The sequence below is a fragment of the Panthera onca genome, chromosome C2 (genome assembly GCF_046562875.1).
Source record: "Panthera onca isolate mPanOnc1 chromosome C2, mPanOnc1 haplotype 2, whole genome shotgun sequence".
Classification (NCBI taxonomy): domain Eukaryota; kingdom Metazoa; phylum Chordata; class Mammalia; order Carnivora; family Felidae; genus Panthera; species Panthera onca.
In genome coordinates, this window is record NC_138347.1 from 96,081,649 (window position 1) to 96,109,330 (window position 27,682).

Sequence of the window (27,682 nt, forward strand, 5' to 3'; positions counted from 1 at the left end):
TTCTGTTCTTCCCTGGCTTGGTCCTTCTTCAGCCTGGAAGCCTGAAGTGAGAAAAAGTGGAGGCCTTGTGGTCAGCTTCTCTTTCTCATTTTTGTACTTTGCCACTTTTTCTTCTACATCTTTCAACTCTATGGGATTGCCTTGGTCTCTTTCTGGGTTGGGGGATGGGAAATGAGTGAAGGGAGATAAGGAACTCTTTTTTTTTTTTTCAGTATTGGTTCTTTTGGCTTCTTAGGAGATTTCCTCATGGAATCATCCAACTGTAGCTTTTTTGGTGTTTGCAAATGCTCTCCTTCATTCAGCATTTGCTTCCAAGGATACACCTGCAGCCACTTTGGGCTGAAGTCACATTAGGAAGGCTCTCGGACAAGGCCTCCTTAAGGGCTCCAGGAGGGCTGGCTTTCTCTTCTTCCCAGCTTCCATCTCATCTTGGGAAACCCTCACACACCCTTCAGAATGTCCTGGACTCTTTGGAAAACTGATTAAGACTGTTCTTGCTCCTTGAGGGTTTTAATTTCTCATGCTATCTTGTTCGCTTCATTTAGGAATTGTTATATCCTGGGAACAAGGGACATCCAATGTATCACCCCAGGAATTAAAATCCAAAAGAGGGGATGTATCTGCTGGTTGATCAAATGGTTGTTTTGTATGGGTAGGAAGTAAAAGACTTTTCTTATACAACATACTTTCCACTTGCTGAGATACCTTTGGAGACAAAATGATTATAACAATTAAGTCTATAGATTCTTTCAATAACCCAGCATCCTCTGCTTAGGCACAGAAGGCAGGAAGGATAGGTAATTTCAGGCATGGGGCATCTAGATAGTTGTGAGGGACACCGTTCTAGGATGTGGGGGCTTTTTCTTTCTCTCAGAAACATCCAGCGTTTATTACTGTAAAACTGGATATCGCCGTGGTAGTAACTTTGTAATTCCTGGCTCTGGGTCTGCTATGGTTCATCTGTGACACAGTCATTTCACTCTGAGTTTACTCCACCTCACCCTTTCCTAAGGGTCCCTCAACAGATCCCACAGACACCCCACTCCACCTTTACCAATGCCCAACTGGCACTTCTCTAAGCTGAGGCTCTAAGCTGAGATTCAGCACACAGGTGGCTTCAAGTTGCCTTAGTGTTGAGACATAAACATTGCCGCTTTGGGCCTCGGTGCCCCAGCATTAACCGCTGGGCTCTTACACAAACCTCACCCTCCATGGGACCCAGGGGATTTCTACGTCGTTCACATTGTCATAGCTCAAACCCAGCTTCTTCCACTCTAATAATACTGGGTTCTCAGATTCCAGTAATGTCCTGTATGCCTTGTATGCCCTGTTCAGGTCCACCTTTTAAGTTTCTGGTCAGCCGGGTGGGTTTTCTTCTTCTCAGCAGGGCTTACTATAATGGAATTTTGCCCCTGCTTCCCATTTTGGAAATTGAGATCTTCCCCCACAGCTTCTGGGGAGCTCTGTCCTGTTGTGCAGGCAGATGGAGCCTGGACTTTAGAGCTCACTTGGGCTCCATAGAGTTACTTATACACATTAGGTGTGAGCACAGGAAATGACTACAGCCTTGTGAAAATGATTTGGGGCTAACAGTGATGGCAAGTGAGGACAAGATGAAGACTGACTTGGAGAATGTAACACTGTATGCCAACTATATTCAAAAAGAAAAAAGAAAGGCTTAGAGCTGGCCACGTTGTTAAGGCAGAAAAAAATAAGTGCCAGAGTGATAAATTAAAGCCAAAGTAAATCAGATTTGAGAAAAAAAAAACCAGGCAGTGTCATTAGAATGCCAAGAGGGATAGTATCCTCACTAAAGAAAAATACATTGTTGGGGCGCCTGGGTGGCTCAGTCAGTTAAGCATCCAACTTCGGCTCAGGTCATGATCTTGCGGTCCATGAGTTTGAGTCCTGTGTCGGGCTCTGTGCTGACAGCTTGGAGCCTGGAACCTGCATCAGGTTCTCTGTCTCCCTCTCTGTCTGCCCCTCCTCTGCTCGTGCTCTCTCTCTGTCTCTCAAAAATAAATAAACAAAAAAAAAAAAAAAATTAAAAGAAAAAAATAAATTATTTAAAAGTGAATACCATATTGTACCAATGTTAATTTCTTAGTTTTGACAAATGTGCCACATTATGTAAGATGTTAGCCTTAAGAAAAGCTGGGTGAACTCTATTATCTTTGCAACTTTTCTATACCTAAAATCATTCCAAAATAAGAAGTTGAAAAAAAAAAAAGAATACCAATGGAAACATTAAGGTATTTACACTAGAAATAAAGAACTTCTTTACCCTAAACTTTTTTGGCAGATAAAAATGGTTTTCGAAGGACATTTTGAAGTCTCATTGTTCTTTGCGAAAATATGTATTGTAAAGTGGTTCAGTTCTGTACAAATTCTGGGAAGAATCAGTTGGTGATTCTTGGTTTCACTTTTAGGAAACTCACTCTTTCAACAAATAACTTTTGACTTATCATGAGTCTTGTATACTCTAAAGATACATTAGTCAACAAAACAGATAAAGATCTATGCTCTCATGGAGATTACATTCTAGTGGGTTTGGGGGGGGGGAATCAACAATAAACATGAATATAATAAATGCATTGCATTGTATGATTGAAGATGATAGGTGCTGTTGGGGAAGAAAAGAAGAGAAGAAAAGGAACAGCAGTAGTGTGCACAGATGCTGAGCTGGGTACAATTGTAAATAGGGCGATCAGAGCAAGCTTCATTAAGAAGATATAGCAGAACAAAGATGAAGGAGGTGAGGGAACAAAGCATGAGGATATCAGGGGAAGAGCATCCCAGGCAGAGGGAACGGCCCTTAGGTGGAGCTTGCCGACAAGTTTAAGCAGCATCCAGAGGCCAGTGGTCAAAAGCAGTAACTGGGGGGTGTGGAGCAGAGGGGAGGTAAGTAGAAGACGAGGTCAGGAAGGTAAGGATAATGGTGGGTGGAGAGGAGCACAAATGATATAAACTTTGGGCAGTTACTCTGGAGGAAATGGGGAGCTATTGCAGACTTTTGAGCCAAAGGGTGACATGGTCTGTCCTATGTATTAGAAGGATCATCCTGAACTGTTTTGTGCATAGGCTCTGGGAGGGCAAAGGCAGAGCGGGGCAAACAGAAGGCTAAAGCAGTAATCTAAGGAGAGATACTGGTGCTTTAGTCCTGAAGGAAGCAGTGGTGATGGTGAGAAGTCATGAACTGGAGTTGGCTCGGTCCAGTCTCAAGAGCCAATCATTACATTTTCTGGAAGTTTGCAAAGCAGTTGCTAAATGTGGCATTGTTAAAAATTAAATTATATAAATTTACAATTAAATACATTATATTGAAAACTCGAGTCATCAATACTCAAAACTGATCACTCCTTAATTGTTTTTACCTAACGATTTTACTATTAATTATTATTATTCTGCTCCTGAGGTCAGTTATGTGTATCCATATGGTGAACATGCTCTAAAATGGGGCACTGCTGCGCCTCTCTCCCCGATTCTGAATTCGGGGACATGACATTAGGAGTTTGTCAGCCATCGTAGGCGTATTTACATTACAGAAATTAACAGATGCTACAAGTCAGCGTTCATTTTGTTTTTTAAAGGGAACTAGTTGTTAAACATTCACCAGCACACCACTGCTTTGTGCCTTCCCAACCATAGATAGGAATGAGTACCACTACCCCACCCAAAGCTTTCAGGTTTCCCCATTTCTGTCAGGTCCCCACCCACAGAGGGGCAAAGCTTAATAAAGAGGTTAAGTGGATATTGTGCATATTACAACAGGAGAAAAGTAACATATTTCTCTTAAGCCTCATACCATTAATACATATTTGGTTATGAGAACTCACCATACCTGAGACTGAATCTTGAGCGCCGGCCCTAGCTTTAATCCCAGAGTGCTGCGAAGATGCTCCTCGGTGAGTAATGGCAAGGTTTCTCCATCAATTGCATGATCTTTAAATACCTTTATCAAAAACAAAAGGTGTTAACTTTGCATGTCTTTAGAAAAAATTCCTGTGTGGGGCAGCTGGGTGGTTCAGTCAGTGGAGCATCCGACTCTTGATTTCAGTTCAGGTCATGATCTCACAGTGGTGGGATGGAGCCCCCTGTCAGGCTCCATGCTGAGCGTGGAACCTGCTTAAGGTTCTCTCTCTACCTTTGCTCCTCTCCCCACCCCCCTTTTGTCTCTCTTAAATAAAATAAGTAAATAAATAAAAATAAACAATTTTTTTTTAAGTAATCTCTATACCCAATGTGGGGCTCAAACTCATGACTTTGAGATCAAGACTTGCATGCTCTCCCCACTGAGCCAGCTAGGTGCCCCCCCCCCCAATTCATTCCTTCTTTCTTTCTTTCTTTCTTTCTTTCTTTCTTTCTTTCTTTCTTTCTTTCCTTATTTATTTATTTATTTAGAGAGACAGAGAGAAAATGCAAGAGGGGGAGGGACAGATAGATTGAATCCCAAGCATGATCTGCACTGATAGTGTGCAGCCCTTCTCGGAGCTCGAACTCACTATGTGAGGTCATGACCTGAGCCAAGATCAAGAGTCAGTCACTTGGGGCGCTGGGGTGGCTCAGTCGGTTAAGCATCCGACTCTTGATTTCAGCTCAGGTCGTGATCTCATGGCTCGTGGGTTCGAGCCGCTCATCTGGCTCTGTGCTGATAGTGCAGAGCCTGCTTGGAATTCTCTCTCTCTCTCTCTCTCTCTCTCTGCCCCTTCCCCACTTACACACACATTCTCTCTCTCTCTCAAATAAAAAGAGTCGGTCACTTAACCGACTGAGGCACCCCCCAAATTCTTGTTCATATATAGGTATTTTAGTTTTGAAGGAACCATTAAGACTGCTTGAGGATGACACAAAATGTCATAAAGTTTCTTATTTTCAGTTACTCTCTCTTCTGTGATCCAGTAGCACGTCTGTGCTCTTTAATGACTCTTGGAGTACATTGTAATTCTGTCTCTGGAACTCAGATCCAACCTGGAATAGTTATGACTTGAGGGCAGGCCCATGTCTTGTTTACCAGTGCCCCTATAATGCTGTGGCTGGGATATGGTAGATGTGCAATAAATGTTGCTGGGCAAACCAATGAATGGCCAAATAGGCTGAGTAAAGTGTGGTGGGTGGAAACCATGGCAGACAAATTTTACCTCTCACGCTGACAGGTGCAGTGTATCCGTCCACTGCCCTGCGTGCATGGCAAGGGGAGGAGAGGGAAATGCAGGCGAATGCTGTCACATTCAGCCTTTCCGGGGCCCTATCTGTTCTGCCTGTGTAGTGGATGCCACCGTGCCTTCTTTTCTTCTGGAAACTAGGAAGGCCACTGGTGGACAAAGATTCCAGGCAGATAAAGAGATGAATCAAAAATCTGGGCAGATTTGGTAGTGCTGTAATTTCATGATCTCCAGCTTCCATCTGCCCGGCAATCCTCTATTTACTGATAAGTTTTCTCTTTTTTCTATTTTCAAGCTCTCTTCACACTCTTCAAACTTAAGATCTTACAGAATCCTCCCTCATTTTCAGCAGATTATATAACTTCCTAATTAAAAGAAAAGAAAAGTAAAGAAAAGGAAAAGAGAGAAGGGAAGGGAAGGAAAGAAAAGGAAAGGAAAGAAACCAATAGACAAGAACTTCCTCTAATTCTGCCCAGCAACCTAAAAACTTGTATTTTCTCCCTTGGTCCTGATATGGTGGAAGAGTGTCTCTCAGTGTTTGAAGACAATCTCTTCATTGAAGACAATCTCCTCACCCCTCCCACCTCAGGCTTCACTCAGTAGATAACCCCCTCTCTCAGTGTTAGTCTCCCCTCTTGAGCTGGCTCCTTCCCATTGGCATTTACCCAAGTCTCCATCATTAAGCAAACAATAATAAGGCATCTACACAAACGCTTCCTCACTCCGTCTCTAGATACAGCCCCATACCTCTCATCCCCTTCACAGGCCAGTTTCTCAAGAGTTTTGATCTTCCCTGCCTCAATGTTCTTACTGTCCAGTCATTCCTCAGTCTCAAGGACCCTGACTTCTACCCTCACTAAGCCACTAAACCTGCTTGTCTCTGGGTCCCCGGTGACTCTACTGCTACCAAGTGCATGGATGTTCCTGGTGTTCCTGGCTGTATTTGACATTGTTGACTACTTTTTCATTAAAAAAAAAAAAAAAAAGCTCTTTCCTGGCCTTTGCAAGGCTCTCCCTCCTGGGTACTCTCTGCCTTTCTTTCTCAGTCACTTGTGTGGCTATTATTTCTTTATCCATGTTTATGGGTTAGGGTTCCTTAGGCTTCTGCCTCAGGTGCTCTTTGGTCTTCCTGATTAATCTCAGTCTCTCTCTTGGCTTCAGTGAATATCTCTTTCTGCTGAAGGCTCCCTAATGTATACCTTAAACTCACAAGCTGAATCACGCCAGTTCTGCCTTTTCCATAGTGTTCTTGTCTACCCACCCCACTGGTGCCACTCTGGATCTAGAGCTTCCCCACTAGTCTTGCTGCCCTCAACCTATTTTCATAAGAGCAACCTGAGTGACCTTTCTGAAATGTAAAGCTAAGTATGCCACTCATGCTTAAAACCTCCACTGCCTCCAGGATAAAGCCACAGTCCCTCCCTGGGTCTCCACAGCTCTTTGTGACCCGACCCCCTCCCCTCATCCAGCCTCTTATCTTGCCATTGTCCCCTCTCTCACTGCCTTCTCTGCCACTGGAAGCTATCTCGAAATCCCAGCTGTGCTAAATTCTTTCTGGTTCCTGGTCTTCACTTGGAAATTTCTCCTTTGCCTCTCTTCCACCTCCCCTCCCCCCTCAGCTAGTAATCTCACTTACAGATGCCTCTCCCTTCAAGAAGCCACAAGGCCCTCCCGTGTGTGCCCACCATGCTCTGTACCTGCTCTCTCGTAGCATCTCCACGTTGATGTGGAACTCCTTACTAGTGTCCCTCTTCTGGACTTTAAGCTCAGTGGCAAGGGGAACCATATTTGTCTTGTGTCCACTATATTGGAGGGCATGCCTCAGGACTGACTGAAAAGTCAAGTCTTTTGGGGAAGCTTCTGTACTAGGAAATTCTTGTTCTAATAGATTTTAGTTATTTATAAACTGTGTTTGCTAAGTAATTATTTCGTTTCCTACTTTAATTAAGGAAATTATAGAATGCCTAACATGAACTAACTTATCTTAGGCCAAAGTGAAAAAGTTGACACTTTGGTTAGGCTTGTAGCCTTATCTTGGGGAAACGTATGATTTCTCTTAATGTTTTTTGAAGTATTAGGAATAAATTAAGGATTCCTTTTACCACCTTTGACAATACCTAGGGGCCCAGGTACCCTTGACTATAAACCATATGGCCCAATATCTTCAGCGTAAAGTAATTGTGGTGGAAAGAGATTTGTAGTCTCATACACATTTTTCAAGCACTCACTCTCTTAGACACTGTGATGCTCAGTTTTACTCAGCTGCAAAATAGAGTTAATATCTTCGGGGCGCCTGGGTGGCGCAGTCGGTTAAGCGTCCGACTTCAGCCAGGTCACGATCTCGCGGTCTGTGAGTTCGAGCCCCGCGTCAGGCTCTGGGCTGATGGCTCGGAGCCTGGAGCCTGTTTCAGATTCTGTGTCTCCCTCTCTCTCTGCCCCTCCCCCGTTCATGCTCTGTCTCTCTCTGTCCCAAAAATAAATAAAAAACGTTGAAAAAAAAAAAATTTAAAAAAAAAAATAGAGTTAATATCTTCTTCATGGAATTGGTATACATTAAATTTAAAAGATAATCTAAACGACGTGCCTGATACAGAGACTCGCATATAGTCCATGTTCAGCAAAAAGTAGGCATTATTATAATAATGAGACAACCAGTGTAGAAAAGGTTAAGTGAGTTGCCAAGAAGCTGAGCTTGCCAAGTAGAGAACTTAGAAAATAAAAGGTTTCTCATTCTGATCCAGGATTTTTGCTATGTAATCCTGCTGCCATTCAGAGAAAGGGGTACTGGTGAAAACAGTTAAATGTATTAATGGTGGGAAGGTTTGGCCCATTTCTCTTTCCTTTGTAGGGATTCCATTGAGGAATGAAGGGATGCATTTTCTTTTCTTTTCTTTTTTAATTTTCTTAATGTTTACTTATTTTTGAGAGAGAGAGAGAGAGACAGAGTGTGAGTGGGGGAGGGGCAGAGAAAGAGGAAGACACAGAATCTGAAGCAGGCTGTAGGCTCTGAGCTGTAAGCATAGAGCCTGATGCTGGGCTCGAACTCACGAACTGTGAGATCATGACCTGAGCTGAAATCAGATGCTCAACCAACTGAGCCACCCAGGTGCCCCAGGATACTTTTTCAAACAGAGATAGGTTGGCAGCTGGGACTGACTTGCATGAGGACCCAAGCCTCAGCCCTGACGGATGAACCTGGGCCTGAGGCAAAGTTGCAGAATATGCCAGTGTCACTCACATGTCCCTCCTACTTCCTTGTCAAGACAGCAGTTTAAGCCAGGAGCACCATATAAATGTACACATAATTTTAGTAATTTCAGTTCTTTTAGGGAGAGAATATTTTATCTGCTGAGTTCCTTGAATGAGACATTTACTTAGAACAAACAAGATGTGTCACAGGCTCTCCTGGATGTCCCTGAACAATTGAGCTACCAACCCTCTCTCTCTCTATTTAAAAGAATTCATTTGCATAGGAGCTTTGAGGTTTAGTTGTGGTTATTTTTTTCTGGCTTTCTTTTTATACCTACAGGAGGCAGTTGGTAGGAGGTTGCTGAGTGGCCACCTAAGGCAGAGATGAGAAAGAAGACAGCAGGGTGGGTGTGGGAGACATGGTGGGTGTGACCCTGACTAGTCCCAGGCTGTGACATACTAGACAAGGATTCCAGGGACAGCTGTGCCCGAGCTGTGCTGCTTCTGAGCTTGTTGCACTCAATTGCATCCAAGGGGACTCTCTCCATTTCTGTACAGAATACTGTCCCTAACACGGCAGGGGCATGCCTAGCAGGGCAGTGTTCTTCTTGCTGTTGATTTCACCATCAGTCACCAGCTGAGAGGGAATAGACTCATGAAGAAACAAGAGCAGAACTTGACCCTAACCACATTTGAGAAACACCTAGAAATAACTGTTCCATTTCTTGGGGTGGGGAAAGGAGCGCTGACATCCTGTTGGTGAGAGATAATGAGTCAGCAAAGTGTGGGGTATTCGTGCTTATGTGACTTCTATGTACCCACAAGAAGACATTTGGGATGATAAAGTATGAAATGCATGTAGCATCATTTATTACAAGAGCAGGTCTCATAAGCGGCACTTCCATGCCTGTGGATCACTGGCCGATGAAGAATAATGAGGGGCCAAACAGATTCGGCCCACCCAGAAGCCAGCAATCACATGTTCATTGCTTATTGCTGATTTCAACTGTTGCTTATTTCGGACTGTTATCAAAATTTGGTAACTTTGCTGTACTGGCAGTTGGTGCGGCACTTGATAAGTGGAATAGATAAATTTAAAAAGGGATTGCCCCATGGTCAATGACTAATAAGAAAATAATAAGGTTAGACTCATTGAATGGGAGAAAACAGGACAAAATTTTTTTACAAAGTATGCAAAAAGACAAAGTGGATAACTGAAAGAATACAACTTGCCTGATAAGGAACCCGTTATCTTGAGGAGCCTCTGATAGCATGGTGAAATTAACGCTCATCAAGAACTTATAAGGTGCCAGGCCCTCTTTACTGCTTACCACAATCCTTTGAGGATAAATTATATAATTATCCCCATTTTACAGATGAAAAACAGCACTAAGAAGACAGGCGGCTTGTCCTAGGTCACATGTCCAGATAATAGAAAAGCCAGGATTTGAACTTGTACTTTCTAGTTTCATAAGCTATGCTCTTAACCACTACTCTATCTAATTTTCCATAAGTCCCATAAACAGAACAAAAAAAAAAAAAAAAAGAAAAAGTAGAAGAATTAATGGCATTAAATTGAAGAAAAAAAAAATGATCATAAAACCAAGATCTGAAAAAAGTCATTTCTAACATCAGTTAATTATGTTAAATTATAATGTCCTTTCCTTGCCTTTTTTTCCTTTAATATATAAACCAAAGATAATGACACCAGATTTAGTAAGCAAATTGCAGCTTAAAGTTGTGTTATTAAATCACTTGAAAAAATAAACTTTATATATGAAAATGTAGCATTGACATAAACTTCAAAAACCGGCCAACTCATTATTTTTGTCACCAGTTTTCCCATATGAGGAGAGCTAGTCTTCTTTCCAACTGTCCTAATGGTTCATTATGATTCAAAAAAAATAGTATTTTATCTACCAGACTGAATTATACGTGTGTATTCACTTTTGCATATTGCCCTGGCATAAATAGAGAATTTGAAAGTAGTTAATTTCTTATTTTTCAGATCTATAGGCTTGTTATTCTTTTTAGAGTTCTATTACCTATTATGAGTAGCCTAAAACTTCTGGTACAGAAGTATGTGCCCCCCAATGTTTGCTATATGGAAGAATAGGGAAAATACTCATCATTTCTCAATATTTTTGGATGTTTAGCCTCTGAATCTCCTAATTTTGGGTAAATTCCTATCTCCCAGGAATCTTGATGGAACAGAAACTAATGCCACACATTGGCTTTCCCAGCCTCCCCTGCAGATGGGCTGTGGGGACATGACCCAAGCTTCAGCAATCAGAGGCTCCTGTCCCCGGTCAGTCGATGACATACAAGGGGTAGATTAGAAGCAAATTCAGAGAAGCAAACTTCTCTGAGAGAAAAATGCAAGTTTGGCAGAACCCGTGTTGAAGGAAACATATTTCAAAATGTCTTATTTTTATGAAAGTACTTAAATGTTCAGTCACCTGAGCATAATCTGAACAACCTGGAAGGCCCCTAATGAAGTTGTGCACGTCATTCACGGTCCATTTCTGAATATCTTCATCCAAAGACAGATTTTCCCCAATTGTAACCAGTGGGTGCGCTCCTTTAAAAGTGGAAAGGAAATTATTTTGTGGTATACAATTTCCAGGAAAAGGGGAAACTAAGAGCACGGTTTTATGTATAGTTACATTAATTTCCTTATATTCTATTACCACAGAGGGTCCCTTCATATCTATGTGCAAGCTCCTTAAACAATACTGAGAGATATTTTCTGAAAAATTTAGCAATCTCCTTTCTTTCCTTCTTCTAAAGGATCTTTAACGACAGCATTATCGTAAATAAACAAAGACGTTCCATACTGCTTCATTTTCTCTCAGGTTCTAATAGACATGCCCTGTGGATTTCATTCTCCAGATGAACACTGTCATGTTCTATGATGTTCTATGAATTATCATGCTCTCTAGGTGACATGAGAATGTAGCCACATATTCATCGAAATGGCAAATTAACGCTTTGTAAGGGTAAGTCACCAACACAATTGGTTTGGTGACGAGATTACAACCACCTCCCCCAAATACCTGTGTTTTAAAATGTTTTTACCAAAAGAAGTTCTAGAAACTATTCAGTGTTTGTTTGGGAGGGTAGTATGTTAATGTTTTTAGGTAAAAAGTTATCGTAACAGGAATGGGCACTGAAAGTTAATGCTTTTGTTTAACTGTCTATTGTTTTCTGCACTTAAATACAGGGGAGATGGAATTCATACTTTTAAGGAAGAAGTCCCTCTATTTTGTATTGAAGAAGGTAATAGCAAATTAAATTAAAAATTTAATTTAAAATTCTGGTAGGTTTCCCCATCTTTCCTCATTCTTGCCTTCCTAGCTTTCCTAGCTTCCTAGCTGAAAATTCTCTATACAGCAATATATACAGCAATATATAAATAGAGACAAGTTTCACTAATATGGCTTATTGGAACAAACATAATAAAGGGACTTCAAGAAGACATAGTCCTGAATAGGATTAAGAAAAAGAAGAATAAAAGGAAACACGATGAGAATGGTACATTATGTAATAACTTAAGGACGTGGTGACCTGTGGCTCATTAGAATCTGCCATTGGCCCCTGACACCCACCTGGCAGAGAAGGTCGAGGAATTGGGGGACAAACCCCATTCTTTTCACCACAGGCTGCAAAGCCTTGCTCTGAAGTCTTCTCCTTTGCACCATCCCAGGCCTTTGCTTCTAGGGGAGCACCATGAGCTCCCCAAGGTTTTTTATGGGTGGGCTCGAGCTCCCCACAGGTGTTGCCAAGAGCTGGCTTTTCATTGGTTTCCCTTGACTTCTGATTGTTGAGAGCTTCAGTTTCTGGTTCTTTTGCAAATTCATCCTCTTCATAGGGAATCACATGAGTCTGGCCTAAGATTTTTTCTTCTCCTTGACTTTTAGAGCTCTCAGTATCGCTGTCTAGAACTTTCTGATTCCCAGCACCTCTCCTGAGACGACGACATTTCTGACTCCAGCTTTCTAGAAAATGTGGACCAGCTGCCACTAGCGTGGGGGTTCCCTGAAGGTTTCTCAGGGTGCTTCTGTGAAAATGCAGGTCACTGGCAGGGAGCATGCTCCTGCCATGGTAGTTGGCTGGGCCAGGAGGGATGCTGGAGCTATAGAGGAATGGTATCCCTGGTCCTGCTAGTCCCTTGGGATTCACTTTTTCTATTCTCCTTTGCTGGTAAAATGCATGCATTTCCATTTCCATCCTAAAAACAAAACAATATATTTTATACACCCCAAGAAAACTGCTAGAAATATAATCTTAATGGTTCTCTGTGTTCCTTGAGATGGAACCTCTGCTTTTCCCAGGTCTTCCCACTACTTATCAGAAGTTTGTTGGGTGGAAACACGAATTCCCTTGAAAATCACCAGGAAGGAGAGTTTGGAATAAGACCTGAGGATGAAAGGTTTGGCCGAATCTCACAATGGAAGTCCAAGGCCTGTCTTTAAAGCATTACCTCTAATAGATCTGGCAAATTTCGCAGGAATGGGAATAACATAGCACAGGGTAGTTTCTTGCCAGAAATTAATCCTCGAAGAAATCAAAGTTCTGGAAAGAGTTTTCTAAACCCCAAAGTATAATCTTAGTGGGACTCAAGGAAGTCAATGCAAGTCTCAACTGTTACAAATCAATGCAATTGGCAGGAGTTGTGGGGGAGGATTTGTTGGGGGTTTTGCTTAATTTATTTTGATTATTGGTTATCACCTGGACTCATTAGGGTTCAGTGATGGAAAACTGAGTCTGAGGCCTTCTTGTACCCCGGGGCCATGCCCTAGTCATTATTGCTGTCTTTTCTTTCTCCTAGTTGCTACAACTGAAGTCCACTTTTGGGGCCACTGACATGGGGCTGCCTGGGCTCTGCTTGTAGAGTCCGAAGTGGGGTTGGCAAGCTTAGCTCCTATATTTGGGCAGAACTGAAGTCTTTTAAAACAGAAGTGCAAATATGAATTTCAGGGGACTCACAACTAGGCATTTTAATTATGAGACATTATTAAACTCTCAAGATCTACAGACATAGATTCACTATGTAATTTCTAATCTTACTTTTATCTGTAACTAACTTAAATATATGTTTGTATATAATTCTTTCTGTAATATTCCTGAAGTGCTTTTTGTATGTAATCAGGTATCTATCTATCTATCTATCTATCTATCTATCTATCTAATATGTATATAATTAGAGTTTGTATATGTATACAACACAAAATACAAATATAATGAATGCATATAAAAAGTATCTTTATATCTATCTATTATCTATCTATCTATCTATCTATCTATCTATCTATCCATCTAAAACCAATGAACAAGTGAATAGAAAATAAATAAAAACAACACCATTATGTTACCTGGCAGTATGCTGCCTTTGAATCATTTCATTCCTTCTTGCCATTGCCTTTATGGATTCAGGTGGTAAAATGCCCCAACCTTAAAAAAGAAAACCACCATCCCACCCCACAAACAAATTAACAATGTCCATTTAAAGATAATAAAAATAAAATACAATGATTTAAAAGAACATCCACCCACCAGTAGAGCACAGTGTTGGAAACAATATCAGATAATTGCTGTTCAGCATCTTAGAGTTACTTTGGTGATGGAATGATAAAACACTAGATAATTTTATTTTTCTTTAAGTGTGGGTCTCATGATTGGTGACATTTTCCTGCCATACTTGGAAAAAAAAAATGAAATGAACTGTGGATCTCTTTGTTTCTAGCTTTTGAAGCAAAAACTGATAATTTTTCTTTTCTTTTGCTGCAAGAGAAATCAGTTGACCTTTAAAAAAAAAAAAGTAACTAAGTGCTTCTTGTGCACCAAAACCCCTGGAAATAAATTCAATGATTTCATGGATAAGATATAAAGCTCTCTATGTGGACTTTTTGGTGTGTCTGAGGAAGATACTTTTTGCAAAATGCCTTCAATGAAGTTGGTAGAAATTACATTCTTTGTGTCAATCTTCTGAAGTGTCTTGAAATAACAGCAGCATTACGGAATTCAAGGCTCTATTCTTGCCTGGTAACTTTATGCTCTATTGATTTTTTTCTTTCTCTGTACTCCTAATGCACTTAGAGTCTATACCGATGCTTTTTAAACCATCTATGGTAAAGCAGTATTTTTTTTTTCTTTTAAAATTTCTGCCCCTCATGGGCCAAAACATTTTTAAAAATATAATAAAACAGCCTGGGTGGCTCAGTTGGTTGAGCGACCAACTTCGGCTCAGGTCATGATCTCACGGTTTGTGAGTTCCAGCCCCACCCTGGGCTCTGTGCTAACAGCTGGGAGCCTGGAGCCTGCTTCAGATTCTGGGTTTCCCCCTCTTTCTGCCCCTCCCACGCTCATGCTCTGTCTCTGTCTCAGAAAGAAACATAAAAAAATTTTTTAAAAATACAATAAAACAAACTTTTGTAAAATTGAAATGAAAACAAGGACAAATACAAGTGTAATGTAAAAAATGATCAGATTAATAGACATAGAATTACCCTGTCAAATTGCTGCAAAAGTTTATCTATTTATGCATTTATTTGCACAACCTCTTCATAGACCAGCACAGGTCCACAGAGAATTCTTCAACAATAATAGACATACAAATTGTACTTGTTTTATGTAGTTTTACATGTGAAAATCTGTTCTCTCTAACACAGGGGTCAGTATCATGAGAGAATTTCTTCTTGCACATGCTTTGTACTAACTTAGAAGAGCTCATTAACTCCTATTAATAACCCATCTTAAAATAAATAATGCTATATATTTTTTAAGGGAGATTATTTGTCATTTGTAAAATTCAGAGATTGGATGAGGTGGCCTCTAAAATCCTCCTAATGCTAACGCTTTATATTTTTTATAATTCAGGGGCGCCTGGGTGGCTCAGTCGGTTGAGCATCCAACTTCGGCTCAGGTCACGATCTCGCGGTTCGTGAGTTGGAGCCCCGCGTCGGGCTCTGGGCTGATGGCTCAGAGCCTGGAGCCTGCTTCCGATTCTGTGTCTCCCTCTCTCTCTGCCCTTCCCCCGTTCATGCTCTGTCTCTCTCTGTCCCAAAAATAAATAAACGTTAAAAAAAAAATTTATATTTTTTATAATTTGGTTATAATTATAATTATAAATGATTATATATAATTATAAATAATATATATATAAATTATATATATAATTTATATATATATAAATAGATAAATTATACATAAAAATAAATATAATTATAAATAAAATATAATTATATTTTTTATAACTCAGTGGGGGGTCAAAATATTCTTCTCTAGAGAGCCAGCATGGGTGAAACTATCAACCCATGAGGTACTGACTGCAAAAGAATGCTGAGAAATTTCTCATGAGAAGTCCAGTTTAGAGGGCACAATTTTAATTACCTGGATTTTAGAACCCTCTGAAATCTGGAATCCCCAAACCTATTCCAAGTTTCTTTCTCTTTCCTAAATAGATGACATCAAACTTAGTGCTAGTCCAGCTGTAATAACCTACTTTCTTCCTGATACCCAATTTTTTGAAATAGATTTGTGTCTTGGTTTCTATTTTGCTAACTTAGTAGCTCAGTTTCTATAGGACTGAGGCCCTAGTTTTCCGTTGCTTACTCTCCTACACATCAGCCTTGAGTCAGGAGACCTGACCTCTGTCCCTGAGACAGGTGGTGAATTTGCTTGCTTGTATCCAAACATTGGCAGCTTCCAGATTCTTTATCACTAAGATGGGCTCTGAGTCAGCAATGCAACTATTTCACTGGTCTATTTATGTGTTGCCTGTAACCATGGGCTATAGATTTACTGGGTTCTTGATGCCAGATGGGGTTTTCATCCAGGATTAGCCTTTGGGACAACCTTTTTGGTCCTTGGAACACTCTAGTGGGTGTGTCCAGTTTCAGTCAGGCCCTGGCTTCTACGCCCTATCCCCTTGCACTGGATCCATGCACAACATGCTCAAATCCAGGCAGACTGGTGTCTTCACTGGCCCTGGCACCAATCATATTTTTTCTTGTGCCAGGCTTTTCACTCCTACTTGTTCTTATCTATTGAGAGTTGTTGAAATTGGAGAGCAGGGACAAACAGAAACTCATGAATACGGTTTTGGGGGATAAGATACATCAGTTTGATCTTCTATATGATGAGGAATTTCTCTCTTCTTAATCTCTCTTGAGCCCCCACCAGTCATGTTTTCATTGATAGCCCTCTACTGAGATTGCTCTTATCAAGATCACCAATGAGCTCCACTCAGCTAAATCTAATCATATATTCTTAGTTTTCGTCTACTTCATCTACGAGAGGCATACTTGACCCAGATGCTCACTCTCTCCTTAAAACTTCGTCCCTTGCCTTCAAAGCCACCAGGCTCTCCTGGGTCTCCTCCCATCACACTGTTTTCTCCTGTTTCTCCCTTGTTTGATCCTTCTCATCTTTTGGATCTTGTTGGTATGTCCTAGATATCATCCGTTTAACCTCTATCAACACTCACTCTAAAGATGATCTCATTTAGTCTCATCTATGCTGATGACTTCCAAAATTATATCTCCAAGCTGTCTCCAGAAGTCCTCTCTTCACTTTAGCTGCCTTCCTGACATCTCCCACTGATTATCTGTTAGGTACCTCAAACGTAACAGGAGCAAAACAGAGCCCATAACATCTCTCCCACCCCAAGAACTCTGTTCCTCTCACACTCTTCCTCAGCAGTGAACAGCAACTCTACCTCTCCTATTGTTCAGACCAAAATTTTTGCTATCCTCCTTAAGACCTCTCTCTCACACAGCTCATATCTAAACTGTGAGAAAATCTGTTATTTCTACCTTCAAAATAATTACAGAATCCAACTACATGTTACTATGCAACTGTCACCACCCAGAGCCAACCCATCATAATCTTTTGGCTCTTCTGATAGCCCATTAACTCCCATCAGTTTATCTTCAGAGCTTTGATCCTATCAAGTTTGTCTCAAATACAGGAGCTGGAGCCATCCTGGTAAAATGTAAGTCAGACCATGTCACTCCTTTGTGCAAACTCCTCAAAAGCTTCCCCTCCTACTCAGGATAAAAGGCAAGCCTCCACTTTGACCTATCAGAGATAAACAGCCCCAAGCCCCCTTAACTCTCAGATCTCATCTCCTCATGACCCCTTTAGTTCCTCACGTGTAAGATAAGACAGATAGAGATATTGCAACTTTTCATGTTATTCCTCAGTAAATTGGTGGTTGGAGGCATTAAGCAACTTACACGTGGTCACTTAGTGGTGGAACCATGATTGAAACCTAGGTAGCAAGTGCAGAACTTACAAGCACACCTACCACACAGTTTTGCCAAACTTAGCAGTAAATGCGATGGCACGATGGCAGAACTTAATGCAGCCATCCAGGTCACATTGGTGCCACAGACCATCTATCGCTCATACCTGAGTAGACATGATTGGATGGCACGTTCGGCATATTTGCATTTGGTAGAACAGAGGATCCAAATTGGGAAGGAACACAAAACTGTCTTGGGTCAGCAGGAGCTACAGTGGAAGACAATAAATCTCTAGGAAAAAAAAGATATAAAATAGATAAAATGAGGATGGAACAGTACAAATTTTCCATCGCATAGGCAGTGAGATTTTCTAATTGCCAGATGAGATTCTATCATCTCTTCCAAAAATAAGATGCAAAAATCCTGCAGCCTCTTGGTTTCAGTAGAAATGTGCTGAGAAACATCTACTAAGGAAGGATTGACCCAGCTGACAACACAACAGAAACATCAAGAAAAAAAAGTTTTAGAAATGTCTGGAAAAAATCTAATCAAATTAATACTGCTCTCTGATTTCCCATGACCAACATACTATTCTGACCACATTCTTTTCTCATGTAATAGACACACTTTGCCTTGGGTTTTGCCATCTGGGATCAGTGTTTGACTATGTGGTGGGCAGCTTGTTTGTTTTGCCAAACTTCAGTGGTCTCGAGAAGTCAAAATTTATTGTTCACACTCCACAACAACAAAAAATAATGGACATTACTTTCCTCTCAGAATGTCAAAATATTCTAAAGAGGGGAAAATAAGAAACTACCAGAGTGTACAACCTAAGTACTGATAATGTCACTTTTATTGAAAGAAAAAAATTGTTCTATCATGAGAAAACCAGGGTACTCAACTGTTATGGAGTGAGTTGTGTTCCTCCCAAATTCATAGGTTGAAGTCCAAACTCCCACTATGACTATATTTGTAGATAGGGCCTTTCATGGGGTACGTAAGGTTAAATGTGGCCATAACAGCGGAGCCCTGATCCGATAGGACAGGTGTCCTTAGAAGAAGAAGAGGAAGAGGAAGCAGGAGTGCATGCACAGAGAAAAATGCCAGGTGAGGGCACAGCAAGAAGGCGACTTTCTGCAAGCCAAGGACAGAGGCCTCATCACAAATCAACTCTGCCGACACCGTGATCTATGGCTTTTCAGACTCCAGAACTAGGAGAAATAAAATTCTGTTGCTGAATCCATGCAGTCTGTGGTATTTTGTTAGGGCAGTCCTTGCAGATTATATCAATGTTTATACCTGTATGATGCCTGTCCCATAGTAAGTGCTTGTTAGCTATGTGTGGAGTGTGTCAAGCAGGCCCCAGATGGGAAGTGATGGGAAGTGTGTTGAACGTGTGGCCAGCAGAGCATCTTGATGTGAATTTGTGCGCCACAGTTCATGGAAGTGACACTAGACAAGAAAACAAAACTGGAGTCACCATCATTTGAAACGTTAATGGTCATCCATTTTCTCCTTCGAACAGAATAGTATATCAGAAAGAAATACCGATCCACCGTTGGAGGTTCAAATGATGAAGGAACCAGTGGCATCCTCTGCTGCCCTGGTGCCGTCAGTAAAGGATTCATGGCCATCGTTGGATTTATCATCAATATCTCTCGCCACTGATGGAGTTCTAAAAAGAATCAGATAAATATGTAAACAAATAACTACACTTTTAGTGAACTATTTGAATTTTTCTTGAACACAACGAACACCTTTTGTATTTCCCCAACATCTGGGGAGACCAGCTATACCAAACTTTCAGTTACACAAAACCCCCTTCACTGTGAGCTCCCAGACCCAACTGCAGAACTTAGTGATTTTCAGCTTGTCCTTGGAATTCGTTGATGAGTTCACAGGAAATACCACACCATATTACAAGCAATAATAAAATTAAACCAGCCTTGCAAGATTCCAGAAATACCAACCTCCTTTCTTACAACTTATTTTGATTTTTTTATTTCCAGGGGTACAAATGTGTCTATTTCCCATATGTTCAATCTTTAGAAAAATCTTCCTTTTTAATTGTTAAGATTAAAATAGAAAAGGGGAAAGTCATAGTGGCTAAAAATACATCTAGTTAAAGTAGATATAGACTAGGACTGTGTTTAATTAGAACAAGTGAGCAAGTTGTATCCAAATATACATAAACACAGGATGCATAACTTTATCTGAAGAACCTAATGACCAGAAATAGGGACCGTTGTTAAAAGGATAACATTTTGATTTACATCTTCCTGTTAATTATTCATGTCCTTTGAGTAATTTTAAATATTAAACAAATACTAGTCAAGCAGGTCATTGTTGCTTTTCCTTCATCCTCCATCGTCACTTCAAAAAATTCAAGATACCTACAAGTATGGTTTTTAAAATATTTTATTTTATTTATTTTGAGAGAGAGAACAAGAGTGTGCATGCATGCACGCATTAGTGGGGGAGTGGCGGAGAGAGAGAGAGAGAGAGAGAGAGAGAGAGAGAGAGAGAATCCCTGAAGTAGGGGCTTCATCCTACAAACTGTGAGATCATTACCTGAGCCAAAATCAAGAGTCAGATGTTTAACTGCCTGAACCACCCAGGCACCCAGATACCTACAACTGTGTTTTTTAAAAAAGGAAACTAGGAGGGACCCCTGGGTGGCTCAGTCGGTTAAGTGTCTGACTTCAGTTCAGGTCATGATCTTGTGGTTGGTGAGCTCGAGCCTCACATCAGGCTCCACATTGACAGTGCAGAGCCTGCTTGGGATTCTCTCTCTCTTCCTCTCTCTCTACCCCTCCTCTACTTGTGCACACTTTCTCTCAAAATAAAGAAATAAACTTGAAAAATTAGGAAATTGGGAAGAAAATGTTCTGCTTTTCAAAGTAGTGATCTTCATTTTTTCCTTTCTTGTATGTATATTTGATTTGATTGTTAAAACAGTTAATACACTCATATAGATCAAAAACTAAAAATATAATGGTATTTAAATAAACAATCCCTTTTTAAGCTTCTTTTTAAGACTGAAACCTAGTGATCATAGTCCATAGTTCACCTAACATTGGCTTTTGCCATTCATATATTTAAAAAATTTCTTTATGTTGATTTCTTTTCACTGGGTTTCTGTGAGGTCAGTATAGTTTCCTCTCTGATAGTGACCTCAGAGAGTCTATGACTAGTCAGGATTAAAATAAAAATATTTGCCAGGTACCTGCCAGCCACGGTGAGAATGCCAACAAAGAACAAAGGTTGGGTATATGTCAGACATGGGCTTGCAATTCTGGCAAGGACACTGTCGTGCCTTGAAATCTCAGGTCCTCCGTGCGCAATCTGGTGCACAGCCCCCTTCCTCCCCTTAGTCCATCACACAACAGAACAATGTGGGACACAACTGGGTGTTATTGAACTTTCATTTGTGTCATAAAATGACTGTCTTTGGCAGAAGTTTGAACTTACCCACGAATGAGATAGAATCTTTAAAATTATAAAATATAATGTTTATCTTGCATTTTATGTGATGCTGGAGACGAATCAGGAGGAAGGAGGAGGAAAAAGAAGGAAGAAAGGGAGAGGTGCAAAATCCCTCCAGAGCAAGGATTGCCTAGATGTTGGACCACCCTTCTTCCTCACACACGTCACCTGAGGGAAATGCCATAAAAATTAGTCACCAAAAACAGATGAGGCTGTCTTATTCTGGCATTCCCCCTAAGAAGGCCTTAAGACAAGGACTTGAATGCAAGTAGTGGTCCCAAGGAGCTCACAAGGGGGAGTGGGGAAGTGAAATCAGGAAAGGAAAAGCTGATAAAGGGAGAGTTAATGTGTGGATTACTACTCTGGGCAACTGGGGATCAACGCTGCTAAGACATCTTGTGGAACACACCTCAGGATTTGTCCCAATGAAAGACAAAGAGACGGGTAAACAGCCCCTGGATTATGCCTGATCTAGATGCAAGGAACTCCTGTGGTGTGGGAGGGAGCCTTCAGACCAAGAAGCTGAGAGGAGCAGGTGCTTGAGATGGGGAAGGACCTCCCCATGGTTGAAGATGAAACTGGAAGGGGGCCACGGGGAGCTCCCATATATCTCCCTCTGCCCCACTGGCGGCAACAGTGTCTGGGGCTGTTGAGGCAAGGTGATTACCTTCTAATGTCATTCCAGTAGAGAGCTGGCACAGATGCCTTTCTTCCGGAGTACCAGGTTCACCAGACAGAGGAATACATTTACGAGGTTCTGTAGGGTCCATTGTCTGCAACAACACAGCAGGATTGTTTTTTTACTGTTAGTCACGTGTTTAGTGAAGTAAGCAGGGAACTCAAGGCTATCAGGTTAACAGAGATGAAGAAATAGAGCATCAAAGACAAGTCTGATCTAATTTAAATCTGCTTAAAACTCTTCTTGGTAACATAACTGTTCTGGATCCTATGGTTCTTGGGTGCGGTTTTTTTTTCTTTTTGTAATGCCAAGGAGATTGAATGTGATCTATAAAATTTTGTTACACATCTGGCATAGTAGTTTATTATTTTTTAATAATAATCAATCCTCCAAGTTTGCACCTAAAATGTAAGCTTATTTCCGAGGTCTAGAGAAGTATCTCTATGTACGCCATGAAGGTCCCCAGGAAGGATGAGTCAGTGACATCTGCCACATCTCAGTGTTACGGTTTTGGGCTCCACTTGGCTTCCCTAGTTTCCTTTCATCCTTATACTTGTAAGCGAGTGCTTTTTAACTTACCACCATCATATCTATTGGTGCCCAAATTTTCTTCTAAAAGTCTAATTGCCTGGTGCTATACCCTGGATTTTTAAGCCTCCTCCCATTCATATGTTGAATACCCAATATGATGGTATTAGGAGGTAAATATTTGGGGAAGTGTTTACATCACGAGGGGGTCTACCCCCTCACGAATGGGATTAGTGTCCTTAGGAAAGAGACACTAGAGAGGGGTGCCTAGTTTCGGCTCAGGTCATGAACTCATGGTTCGTGGGTTTGAGCCCCATGTTGTGCTCTGTGCTGATGGTGCAGAGCCCATGTGGGATTCTCTGTCTCTCTCCCTCTCTCTCTGCCCCTCCCCTTCTCTCTTTCTCAAAATACATAAAGTTTAGAAAGAAAAAAAAAGAAAAAAAAGACAGAAAGAAAGAAAAGAGTTACCAGAGAGCTCCCTCACCCCTTCTGACATGTGAGGGCACAGCAAGAAAGTGGTCATTTGTGAACCAGGAAGCAGGTCCTCACTGGACTGTATCTGGTTTGCAGACTGCATCTGCCGATCTGCTGGCGCCTTCACCCTGGACTCTCTGCCTCCAGAATTGTAAGAAATAGATTTCTGCATTTATAGGCCACCCAGACTACAGTATTCTGTTATAGCAACCTGAATGGACCAAGATACCCTTTTTGTGTTCTGTTGTTATATTTTGAATGTGCCAAATTTTTATGCAGTCTATTTTTTTTTTTTTAAATTTTTTTTTTTTCAACGTTTTTTATTTATTTTTTTGGGACAGAGAGAGACAGAGCATGAACGGGGGAGGGGCAGAGAGAGAGGGAGACACAGAATCGGAAACAGGCTCCAGGCTCCGAGCCATCAGCCCAGAGCCTGACGCGGGGCTCGAACTCACGGACCGCGAGATCGTGACCTGGCTGAAGTCGGACGCTTAACCGACTGCGCCACCCAGGCGCCCCAGCAGTCTATTTTTTAATAGACTTTATTTTTAGAGCAGTTTTAGGTTCACAGCAAAATTGAGTAGATAGTACAAAGAGCTCCCATATATCTCCCTCTGCCCCACATGCATAGCCTTCCTCACTATCAATGTCTGGCACCAGAGCGGTACATTTGTGAATGTGGCACATCAGTAAACCTATACCTACATGTCACTATCATCCAAAGTGCACAGTTTACTTGTGTGCCTACTTTTAGCGTGGTACATTCTATGGGTTTTGAGAAACGTAGAATGCCATGCATCTACCACTACAGTCACACAGAATGGTTTCCCGGCTCTAAATCAAATTATATTTCAAAGCAAATACTATCAGGAGACGTCCAAAGCAACATTCTGGGGTTGGCCAGATCTTTCCTTTCATCAGCAAGGTAGATGCTTGAGCTCCAAATCTAGGTGTCTATAATCTCACCATTTGGGGAGTCATAGGATCAACCCATGAGTCTTTAAGTATCAACTTTCACATTTTCAGGGTATCCTCTTATTTTAGAAACATCTAGACAAATGAAGTGAACCAAGGTCACTTTGGCACGGCAGATGAAATGCTCTTGAGTCAAAATGCAGACGGGGATATCCATTTTAAACGCAGTGAGTCTGGTAATCCCAAGTGCGGAGTGTAACGGTGCTTAGGTTTGCATTCAGCGTGGATTTCTCTGACCCAGAGCTCTAATCCTGGATGGCCAGCACTTTAGGAGGATGAGGATTCCTTAATCTCTATCTTCAGACTCTTACCCTCAACAAACCCCTCCAGGCAGCACACAGACGATTTAGGTAGTGCTAATTCTGTCTCAACTGATTAGGGCAGTAGTAGTAAGACATGAAGTTCATGAACTAAAGCCCTTGCCAAATCAGCAGATTTTCACTGAATGCTTGCCTGGTGCATAGTAGCCAGGTGTCAGTTTGATTCCATTTCAGTCTCTCATTGGCTATACTGTGACCATTTATTAAAGTCGGTGCAATCTGAGTTTGGCCAAGCCTGAATTTGAGCAATTACATGTGGAATATTTGTTGTGTTGCATGTATGATGCATGACTTCTGGGATTGTACTCATTGAAATAAATTAGTTTTTAAATAACTTCTGTATTTGTAAGTTTTTACAAATACAGTTTGTATATTCTAAGAGTAGATCAGTAGAATTAAATGTTTCTACAATCTTGAGAAAAAAAATATAAATTCTTAAGTGAAAACTAGTGGGAGATATTTACAGAGATCTTTTATTTAAGGTATAAAACAATCCTTAGTAGCTTCACACATTCGCTATTCTAGGTGTCCTATATTAATCTAGGTTCTGAAAAGCATGTTAGTGCTAAAGCATAATTCACACTTCCTTAAGTACATTTTCAGTTTAGAAAAATAATAAATAGGAAATTTTTTTAAAAAAAATAGGAAGGCTGGGGTGCCTGACCATTAAAAAAAAAAATAGTTAAGTGGCCATCTCTGGCTTAGGTCGTGATCTCCCAGTTGGTGAGTTTGAGCCCCACATCCGGTTGTCTGCTCCCAGCACAGGGCCTGCTCTGGATTCTCTGTGCCCCTCTCTCTCTCTACCCCTCCCCCACTTGCATTCTTCCTCTCTCCCTCTCTTTCTCAAAAATAAATAAAAACATTTAAAAAAGTAGGAAGACCAATAAATTGTCCAAAAGTATTTAATTATCAATACCCCTAGCAGAAAAATTCACGGTGAGAAGAGAGATCATGCTAATTTCACAGTTATAGTTAGAAGTATGAAAAGTTTATTTTTATATCCAATAATAAAAAGCTTAGAAAATAATTACATAAAACAGTGTGTGAAATGTAAATAATTGTACTGATATTCCAAATACATAGTTTCCTGAGATTACAAGGTGATTCTAAAATTATCCAAGCCCTATTTCAAGTGGAAGAAATAGTTACACTTAAAGCATCTTTACCCCAAATGTGCATCATGGCCATTTATAACAGAAAGAAAGACAAAAGACATTGCTCCTTAAAATCTGAGTGGCTGCTTATGTGGGTCCTGAGAAACTTAACAGAAACCCATGGGGGAGGGGAAGGAAAAAAAATAGGTTAGAGTGGGAGAGAGCCAAAGCATAAGAGACTCTTAAAAACTGAGAACAAACTGAGGGTTGATGGGGGGGTGGGAGGGAGGGGAGGGTGGGGGATGGGTACTGAGGAGGGCACCTTTTGGGATGAGCACTGGGTGTTGTATGGAAACAAATTTGACAATAAATTTCATATATTGAAAAAAAAATCTGAGTGGCTGATGTCTCCATCGGCCCCACCCCACCTCTTCCTCAAGGATTTCATCCTCATGGGTGGCCAGGCACTGACTTTTTGCTCTTGCAGGGTTCCTAGTCTGGCCGACAGCCCACCTCCTGTAGCTGTTCTTTCCTCTCTGCTCTACATTGACTCTGAATGCCATCCATTTCCCTCAGTATCCACAAAAAAGCACTCACACAAGGCAAATGTGTTGTGTAGCCAACTTGACTGAGAATTGGCCAATCAGATTGGGAGGGAGGGGGCAGTGTCAAAAGCAATTTCAAATTGAACATTAAAGTTCTCCATTGTGAAACATCCCCTTGGGGGAATTTTGACATTTCAAGCCCACGCTTCTTGTTCTTTTCCTTGACCTTCTCTCAGTTGGTCCCCCAATAATTGCAAAACATTCCTCCCACCTAGTTTTGCAGAGGGCATCTGCACCCTCTTCCTGACTCTGCTCTGAGCCTCTTCTCAAGGGGACTTTGACTCTGGGTCTCTGCATATTCCTGCCCCTCCCCAGCCTTGCCGAGGATAGGGAAGGAACTTAGAGGCTTCTTTTCTACTGGCTTGAGTTGTGTCACTAACAGCCCACTTTGGAGGTCAGCTAGACTTAATTTTTGTTTTAAATAACAATAAGCATATACAAGCACAATATAAATGAAATGAGGTATCACTGTAGTAGTAAGCATTACTGTCCACAAAGGCAGTTAGTACCGAAGCACTTGGCAGTGGCCCTGAAATATATTTCACTTTTACTAAAGGCATATACTGTATTAAAGCACCGTTCTAAATGCATTGCGTCACAATGCGAACCCTGGAAAGTGTTGGTGAAGGCATATGGTGTGTGCATGCTTCCCTCACCTCTCACTTCTTTTCATTCTGGAAGCTCGTTGTCATTAGAGCCGCCTATGCTTACTTGAGATGTAAAGTTCTAGACACATTTGCAAATACTGTAATGAAAAAGACTAAACCTTTTCATCATTAAGCAAGTAGAGATTATGTAATATCTTCACTACTTGAATTCAATATAACTTATGCACTGCTATAATTTGAATAAATTACGTTCACTTTCTCCAAAAGATCGTGAAGCAAAACCCATTGTATATAAATTTGTACGTAGGTCAAAGTGACATCTAGTAGTACCCGTATAACTGAACTGAATTTTAGATATTTTAGTGAGATTGTTAGAAAGAATGAGTTAAGAAATAATTAACATAGGGTTTTTTTCATGATTATCATTGACTGTTCCTCAATGTTTTTTTTCCTCAAAGTTTCTACTCTGACATTTTATAGTCCACACTTCGTAATTCTTTTTGGAATATAGTTATCTGCAGTAACAAAAGGCCATTAGAAGAATAACGCATAGTAAATGTATAGGAGCAACACACAGAGGCAGGTACTTAATCTATTTGAAGATGAGAAAACACTTGATAAATTGATATACAACTTTGAGCTGACTTTATTTTAAATAAATTTCCTTTTACTTTTACTTAAAATAAAACTAAGGTGTGACAGATAGTATTTATTTATTTGACATGAGCAGTATATCATTAGTGACTCTTCAGTAGTTTCAGCCAAATAAGAATTTATTAGCTAACATGTTGTTAGCAATAAGGGAGCCAACCAAATTTATAGATAAATCTAAGCCTTTCTTTATAAAAATTCATTTTTCCAAAGTCTAATGTGTTTTATTTTTATAATGTACCCAGCGATTTTGGCAGGAATGCTGTTGATGGTATTTATACAAGATGATTTCCTTACTTCTCCATTGTGCACTCGATCCACGTAGACCTGCCTTCCTTTTAAGATAAAAGTGTCCATTTATTTTATATGTGCAAACATTTTATTAAAAGTAACTAGCCTTAGTTTGGACTCATTAAGGGTAGATATATATACTTACATCCTCTCTGAAGTCTTCTTGGTTTTGACATTGCTTGTGGAAGAACCATCCAAAGATTTTCTTTCAATTGCGGAAGCTCCTCTGGCTGCAGATTTAAAAGCACATCTGACGACTGTTTCAGAAACCGTCTTAATTAATTCACCTTGCCTTAAATACGAATTCAACTAAGTTGATTAGTCCTATTTCATGGCAGAAACGTTGCCCTCTGATATCCTCTACAGATAGGC

At 40.7% G+C, this 27,682-nt stretch overlaps 1 protein-coding gene across 1 annotated transcript; it reads right to left on the minus strand.

The window, feature by feature from the left end:
- SAMD7 (sterile alpha motif domain containing 7) lies at window positions 1-27,682 on the minus strand. The gene is made up of 9 exons (XM_060639189.1): window positions 27,456-27,682; window positions 21,753-21,858; window positions 19,148-19,274; window positions 17,766-17,890; window positions 13,727-13,805; window positions 11,960-12,582; window positions 10,811-10,932; window positions 3,842-3,952; window positions 1-705 (listed from the first exon to the last, which is right to left on the minus strand). The coding sequence occupies exons 2-9, from the start codon at window positions 21,853-21,855 to the stop codon at window positions 538-540; spliced, it is 1,458 nt and encodes a 485-aa protein (XP_060495172.1). The 5' UTR covers window positions 21,856-21,858; window positions 27,456-27,682; the 3' UTR covers window positions 1-537.